This window comes from Vanellus vanellus, assembly GCF_965231255.1.
Source record: "Vanellus vanellus genome assembly, chromosome: 14".
Lineage (NCBI taxonomy): Eukaryota > Metazoa > Chordata > Aves > Charadriiformes > Charadriidae > Vanellus > Vanellus vanellus.
In genome coordinates this window covers 2,120,743-2,128,748 of record NC_138919.1, presented here as the reverse complement: position 1 = coordinate 2,128,748, position 8,006 = coordinate 2,120,743, and the positions used below count along the sequence as shown (strand labels likewise).

The window sequence follows — 8,006 nt, the reverse complement described above, 5'->3', positions numbered from 1 at the left end:
GAATACCAGTACCAGGATGCGGGTACCCATGCTGGGATGCTCATAGCTGTACTGGGATGCAGATGCCATACTGGGATGCAGGTACCCATACCGGGATGCAGATGCTGTACTGGGATGCAGGTGCCGTACCAGGATTCAGGTACCCATACTGGGATGCTCGTAGCTGTACCGGGATGCAGATGCTATACCGGGATGCAGGTACCGGTACCCGTACAGGGGTGCAGATACCGTCCCGGGCTGCCGGTGCCGGGTGTTCCCTCCCCGTGTTGCGGGGCGGGGCGGGTCCCGGTTCCCCGCACGGCGGCGGCGGCGGCGGCGGCGGCGGGGGGGGGGGGGAAAGGCGGGGGGGGGGCGCTGCGCCGTGCGCTGCGGCGGGGGCGGCTCCGTTCGGCTCCGCTCCCGCCCCCGCCGCCGCCGCCGCCGCCGCCCCGCTGCCATCGGCGGCTCCCGGCGCCGCCGCCGCCGCCGCCGCTCGCCGTTCGCTCCCGGGCCCGCCGCAACGCGGGGCTGGCGGGGAGAGCCACCCCCCCTCCCGTCGCCCCCGCCGCCCGCGCCGCTCCCCTGCCCGGTTCGCCGGCCCCGGGCGCGGGGGAGCGGCGGAGCCCGCCGCCCGCCGGGTGCATGGACAGGAGCTCCCTGCTCCAGCTCATCCAGGAGCAGGTGAGAACCCGGGGGGCGGGGGGGACACCGAGCAGCGCTAAGGGGGAGTTAACGGGCACCGGGGGGAGAAGGGGGCCCGCGGTGCACCGGGCAGCGCTACCGGAGAGGATGCTCGCATGCACCGGGCACGGCTGCCGCGCAGCGGGCAGCGCTACCGGCGGGTCTGGCGGGCACCGGGCAGCGCTGCCCCCCCCCTCCCCGGGCTGAGCATCTCCCGTTGCCCCCCCTCTCCACCCCCCCTCCAACGGACCCCGGTCCCCATTGCGCCGCTGAGACCGCGCAACTCAGCTCACTTGTGGCCTCCTCCTCCTCCCCCCTCCCCCCCCAAAGCGCTCCCCGCTCCTCCGGGTCGCATCCTGCCGGGCGCACCCTCAAGGACGAGGGGTGCTGAGCCAGCCGGGGGGGTGCTGAGCAGCCGAGCCCCTACGCCTGCGGCGGTGCCGAGCCCCAGCGCTGGGTGCTGGATGGGGGCCCGGAGGCCTCGGGGTTGCCGTGGGGTGGTTCGGCCACCCCGGTGAGGCTCGCCCTTCCCGGGGGGGCTGCATCCAGCCCCGTGACCTGATTGCGGGATGAGGCCGTGGAGCATTAACGTTGCGTAGCGGTGGGCTCCGCTCTGCTGGCGGGATCAGGCCCCGATGCATTAAGCACCCGCTGCACCCCGTCCCTGCCCGGTGCTCGGCCACCTCCTCCCTCCGTCCCCACCCAGCCTGGGCCGAGCCAGCGGCTCTCCCCTGGGGATGGGGAGGGAAATTATTGGGGGGGGGGTGTCAGGAATATTAACGCTGCCCCCAGCTGGCTCCGTGACCTTGGCTGAGTCCCCCGGCTTCCCCAGCCCGGGAGCTGCGGTGCTGTCCCCCTGTGTCACCCCGCCATCGGGTGCTGGGGCTCCACGTGCCTCCGAACCCTTTCGGGGACGAGCAGTGTCTTCCCCAGGCGAGAGCAAGACCCGGGAGAGCCCGGCAGGGCTGAGGGGCTCGAGGGGCTGGGGATGACCCCCCCCAGGGTGCCAGTGGGGCTGGGGTGGGAGGACACGCACCCCCAAAGCGGAGAGGGGCTTGTGGCCACTGCTGGGGCTCTCTGGGGACCGTGAGCTCAGCGTGTGGCAGTGTGTGAGGACGGCGTGTGCCAGGTCCCGATGTGGCACACGCACGTGGCATCTGTGGGGTGGCGTGTGCAGCTCATGGGGTGCAGGGGATGGGTGGCACTGGGGTGATCCCGCACCCCCGATGGTGGGGGCTGTTCCCGGGGGCTGGTGGCTGCTGCAAGGCTGCAAACGCTGCCGGCACCCCACATCCCGCACGGCGCTGCCCACCCTGCACCCCGCATCCCACACCCCATTGGCCCACCCTGCACCCCGCATCCCCCGTCCTGCACCCTGCTCCTCGCCCCACATCCCGCACCCTACTGCCCACCCTGCACCCGCATCCCACATCCGTGCCCGCCTCGGGCAGGCACTCCAGGCAGCCGGATTCCCCTCGGGAAAGCAGCTTTGGCTGTTCCCTGCCGGGACCGGAGGGACACGGGGTACACGCCGGGGTTGGGGTACCATCCCATGCCCCCAGTGCTCCCTCTCCTGCCCATCCCGTGAGGACAAATTTCCTCTCCCGCTTTTCATTCCCTGGCAAAGGAAGGAGCAAACCCAACGCTCTTTGTGGGGTGTGGGGTCTCAGCCACCCTCGGGACCCACAGCTCAAACTGTGCTCTGACCATCGGGGCCCTCACCCTGTCTCCGTTGCCTTCGTGCCACCCCGGACTCCTCATCTCCGCAAGCGGGACCATGGCGGGTACCCCATGGGGTGGGATACCCCATGGTGCTGAGTGCCTGCAGGGCTCAGGGTGCCCGGTCAGTGCTGGGAGCCCCGGGGATGGCGGAGGGTGCCCGGTGTGGCAGACCCCAGTGCCCGCTGCCCAGGGCATGCAGGAGGAGGAGGAGGAGGAGGAGGAGGAGGATGGTGCCAGGGCTGCGCGTGTGTTTAGCTTCGTGGCTTCCCGGCTGGCAGGCTGCTGGCGGCGAGAAATAGCTGAGTGGGAGTGTGTTGGCAGCGCCGCGGGGGGGACGGGGACACCGGCACGGCACGGGGCACCCGCATGGCACGGGGCACCCAGACGGTGTAGCCTCCCCTACAGCGGCAGGGGCTGGGTGTCATGGAGTGGCACATGATGCCACCAGGGTGAGGGACACCGGACCGTCTCCCCGACCAACCGGGGAGCCGCAGCCCCGGCATCCCGGTGATGTTCCGTGCCGTGCCCCACAGCTCGACCCCGAAAACACCGGCTTCATCGGGGTGGAGACGTTCGCCAGCCTCGTGCACAGCCATGAGCTGCCCCTGGACCCCGCCAAGCTGGACATGCTGGTGGCCCTGGCGCAGGGCAACGACGAGGGGCAGGTCTGCTATCAGGAGCTGGTAGACCTGGTCAGTGCCGGGGGGCCGTGGGGACGGGGGCGAGCGGCCGGGCGCCAGCCAGGGTGGGCACTGGGCACCTCCCTGTGCCCCTGGGAAGGGGGGCAGACACCGGTGGTCCCCTGGCACGGGATGATGGCACAGCCATGGCTTGGCTGGTCCAGCCGGTCCCACCGGGCTGTGGCGGGCACGGGGTGGCGGTGATGGGCAGGGGGTGGCTATGAGCCCACCGGCCCGAGCTGCCCCTGCGGCCCCCCCGCGGGCACGGCCTCTCTCCGCAGATCAGCAGCAAGCGCTCCAGCAGCTTCAAGCGCGCCATCGCCAACGGGCAGCGAGCCCTACCCCGCGACGTGCTGCTGGACGAGACCGGCCTGGGCTTCTACAAGCGCTTCGTCCGCTATGTGGCCTACGAGATCCTGCCCTGCGAGATGGACCGGCGCTGGTACTTCTACCAGCACCGCACGTGTCCACCACCTGTCTTCATGGCAGCCGTCACCCTCACCCAGGTACGGGGCACGGGCATGGGGTGGGCGCCCAGCCTCATCCTGGCTAAAGCATCCCAGTGCCCTTGGAGGGCTCAGACCCGGGGTGGGCAGGATGGGTGACCTCGGTTGTGATGTGCCAGTGGCCGTGGAGGGCTCAGATGTGGGGCAGAGAGGATGGGTGACACCAGCTGTGATGTTCCAGTGTCCAGGGGGGAGCTCGGACCCAAGGCAAAGGGGAAGGGGGACCCCAGTTGTGAGGTACTGGTGGCCATAGGGGAGTCAGACCCATGGCAGAGGCAACAGGTGACCCTGGTTGTGGTGTCCCAGTGGCCACAGGGGACTCAGACCTGGGGTGAAGGGGGTGGTTGAGCCCCGTTTTGGTGTGCTGGTGCCAATCTGGGGGTCTCAGACCCAGGGCAGAGGGGACAGATGACCCCGGTTGTGACGTTCCTGTGCTCATATGGGGGCTCAGACCCGGGGTGGAGGGGATGGGTGACCCCAGCTGTGATGTCCTGGTGGCGTGATGTTCCTGTGCCCATATGGGGGCTCAGACCTGGGGTAGAGAGGATGGGTGACCCCAGCTGTGATGTCCTGGTGGCCATGGAGAGTTCAGACCTGAGGCGGTGGGGCCGGCTGACCCTGCCCCAGGCCAGAAGGACCAGTCTTGGTGGTGCTGGAGCTGACGACCGCGGGGGGTTTGGCGCAGATCATCGTGTTCCTCTGCTACGGGGCCCGGCTGAACAAGTGGGTGCTGCAGACCTACCACCCCGAGTACATGAAGAGCCCCCTGGTCTACCACCCCGGGCATCGGGCGCGCGCCTGGCGCTTCCTCACCTACATGTTCATGCACGTAGGGTAGGTCCCTGCCAGGGAGGGGACACTGGGAGCAGGGGACACACCCGGGGGGGGAGGGGGGGGGGGCTCACCGCGTGTGTCCCCTCCTGTGCCCGGGCAGGCTGGAGCAGCTGGGGTTCAACGCCCTCCTGCAGCTGATGATCGGGGTGCCCTTGGAGATGGTGCATGGCATCCTGCGCATCAGCTTCCTCTACCTGGCTGGAGTCCTGGCAGGTGGGTGCGTACACACACACACACACACACACACACACACACACACACACACACGCTGTCCCCATCGGTCCCTGTCACCAGCCCCAGGGAGGGCACCCCGAGTTTGATGGGGATGCAGGACTTCGCTTGCCGCCCACTCGTGACCTCTGGGTACCACCCTGCACCGCCAGCATCCCTTGCCCCGGGGGGCTGGGGGGGTAATGCAGCCCATAATTAATTAATGTGGGCTGTAATTAATTAATGCTGGGGGGGCGGGGGGGTGGAGCGAGGCCCCACACTGAGCTCTGCCCGTGCCCGCAGGCTCCCTCACCGTCTCCATCACGGACATGCGGGCACCCCTGGTCGGGGGCTCGGGGGGCGTCTACGCGCTCTGCTCGGCACATCTCGCCAACGTCGTCATGGTCAGCAACGGGGGGGGGGGGACACACCGTGAGGGTGGCATCACAGGGTGGGTGTCATTGGGTGGAGGTGAGGGGTGGGCAGCCTGGTGTGATGTTGGAGGGGACGCCAGGGGGTGGCATTGGGTGGCATTGTAGGGTGGGCAGCGTGGTGTGACATTGAGGGGTGGGGGATGTCTTGGGGTGGCATTGGAGGTGGGATGGCATTGTAGGAAGGACAGTGTGGTGTGACATTGGGGGGGGAGGTCTTAGGGTGGCATTGGAGGCGGGTGGCATTGGAGTGTGGGCAGCATGTTGTGACATTGTGTAGGGGATGCCGTGGGGTGGCATCATGGGGTGGGTGTCATTGGGTGGTGATAAAGAGTGGGCAGCCTGGTGTGACAATGGGTGGAGAAGCTCTGGAGTGGCGTTGGAGGTGGATGCCACCGTAGGGTGGGCAGCATGGTGTGATATTGCGGGGGGGGTGGAGGACCCTGCAGGGTGGCATCGTGGGGTGGGAATGGAGGAGCGGGGACCTGGCGACTCCATGGGGCCAGGGCACAGCTCCGCTTGGGGCACACTGGTGGCCCTGGTGCTGGAGCATCGCTGGTGCTGCGCCATCCTCCGTGTGTCCGTCCATCCTCCTGCAGAACTGGGCCGGGATGCGCTGCCCCTACAAGCTGCTGCGGATGGTGCTGGCGCTGGTGTGCAGTGAGTACCCGCTTGTGCCCCCCACCCTGTGGTGCGCCCATTTTTTGGGGGGGGAGGGGAGGAAATATGTGGGGTGGGCTGAGCACCTCCCGCCGCTGTCTTGCAGTGAGCTCGGAGGTGGGTCGCGCCGTCTGGCTCCGCTTCTCCCCCCCGCTGCCGGCCTCGGGCCCCCAACCCAGTTTCATGGCCCACTTGGCGGGGGCCATCGTGGGCATCAGCATGGGGCTGACCATCCTGCGCAGCTACGAGGAGAGCCTGCAGGACCAGTGCGGCTGGTGGGTCCTGCTCCTCTCCTACGGCACCTTCCTCCTCTTCGCCGTCTTCTGGAACATCTTCGCCTACGACCTGCTGGGGGCACAGATCCCCCCCCCGCCATAAATCCCAACCCCACTCCCCTCCCCCCCCCCTTTTTTTTTCTTTTTCTTTGGTTTTTTTTTCTTCTTTTTTTCTATCCCCAGAAGAGGGGAGGAGGAGCGGGGGGGGGGGGATGTCCCCGCGCGTGACATGGGGACAGGCCACCTCCCCCCTGCCCCCTCGGTGCTAGCAAGCGCGCTGCCCCCCCCTCCTCAACATGGGCTGCGTCCCCCCCTATCCCCCCCAAATGTACCCCAGCAACACCCCCCCCACCCTCCCCCCCGCTGTGCCCCCCACCCCAAAGGATGCTTCAGCCCTGCCCTGGCATCGCCGACCCCCCCCCCCCCCCTAGCCCGCGGGGCTCCGGCTGTGCCCCCCAAGAAGGAGCCAAGCAGGAGGGGAACCCCCCCCACACCTTGCTGCCGTATCCCCTTTCCAGGGTGTGGGGGAGCTACTCATTGCCCCCCACCCCCCCCACCCCCAGTGACCTGCACTTTCACAGGAAGGACTGGTGCCAAAATAGGAGTGATTTATTTTTCTATGCCAAAATAAATATAAATAAATGAAAGAGAGAGAGAGAGAGAGAGAGAGAGAGAGAGAGAGAGAGAGAGAGAGAGAGGAAAAAGAATAATATGGGGTGAGCCCAGCAGGAAGGCGAATCGGCTGAGACCGGCACAACTCAGTGCAGCAGTGCCCTCGGCAGTGCAGCCCCCCCCCCCCCCCCCCCCCCCTTCATCCCAGTGCCCCAGTCCCCCCTGCTTTGCTGCCAGTCGGCCTCCCTGTGGTGGGGGGGCTCGCCCCAGGATGGGGGCATGTGGGGAGGGGGGGTGCCCCACTCCGACACCCCCCCCCCATCCCTGACCTTTTTGGAGTATAAATAAATATTTTGCACACTGCTAGGGCCTGCGTCTCTCGGGGGGGGGGGGGGGGTGGTGGATTTTGGGAGGTCCGGGGGTGCCCCCCCTCTCCATCCCCGTTGGCTCCATGTTGAGTCAATGAGGGCTTCGGGGGAGGGGGGGGGAGGGTCACGGTGGGGGGGAGCAGCCAGGGACTGGACTTACTGGAGCAGAAAACTCTGGGATGCGTGAAAGGGCACTGGGCTCAGCCCCGCGGGGGGTGTATGGGGGGGGTGGGGGTGCATGGGGGGAGTTGTGGGGCTCTGGGTGTCTGCAGCATGGGCTGGGAACTGACACCCACCCCCCAATCCCGCCCCCCCCCCCCCCCCAGCCCCACATGCGCCACCACACTCACCTCTGGCTCTACGCATCCAAATTCTATACCACCCCCCCTCCCCGCACCCTGCTGCAGACCCCCCCTTCTCTGCCCCCCCCATGTCCTACATCCATCCCCACACACCCCTATACATTCCCCCCCCCCCAACCCTCTGCAGCCCCCTCCTCTGCACCCCCCAGCCCCCCCCATATCTTCCATCCATCCCCACCCCTCTGTGCCCCCCCATCCACTCCCCCACCACCCCCCCCGCACCCCACAACCCTCTATTCAGTCCCACCCCCGTACAGCCTCCCCCATCCCTCTGCACCCCCCCATCACCCCCCCATCCAGCCCCACATCCCCCCCAGTCCCCCATCCAGCTCCCCCTGTCCCTCCTCCATTCAGCCACCCCCCCCCCGCACCCCACAACCCTCTATTCAGTCCAACCCCCATGCAGCTTCCCCACCCCTCTGCACTCCCCCCCCCATCATCCCCCCATCCAGCCCCACATCCCCCCAATCCGCCATCCAACCCCCCCATAGCCCCCCCCATCCCCCATTCAGCCCTACACACCTCACCCGCGCCCCGCCCCTCCGCTCCCAAACCCCGCCCCTCCTCTCACAAACCACGCCCCTCCGCGCACCGCGCACCGCCCCTCTGGTCACCCCTCCCCTCCGCTCCCTCGGCCCGGCCCCTCCTCCCCTCAGACCACGCCCCCTCCGCCCCGCGGCCACGCC

The 8,006-nt window shown here is 68.2% G+C and overlaps 1 protein-coding gene across 2 annotated transcripts; it reads left to right on the top strand.

Moving 5' to 3' along the window:
* Positions 1-621: 621 nt before the first annotated feature.
* RHBDL1 (rhomboid like 1) lies at positions 622-6,081 on the top strand (the record flags this gene model as incomplete). Of its 2 annotated transcripts, XM_082490539.1 has the most annotated exons (8): positions 622-660; positions 2,916-3,074; positions 3,344-3,568; positions 4,254-4,402; positions 4,503-4,615; positions 4,916-5,016; positions 5,643-5,703; positions 5,810-6,081. In XM_082490539.1, 8 exons carry the CDS (start codon positions 622-624, stop codon positions 6,079-6,081), a joined length of 1,119 nt encoding a protein of 372 aa, XP_082346665.1. The 2 variants fall into 2 exon arrangements, with proteins under 2 accessions (XP_082346665.1, XP_082346664.1); XM_082490538.1 differs by lacking the exon at positions 3,344-3,568.
* Positions 6,082-8,006: the final 1,925 nt, after the last annotated feature.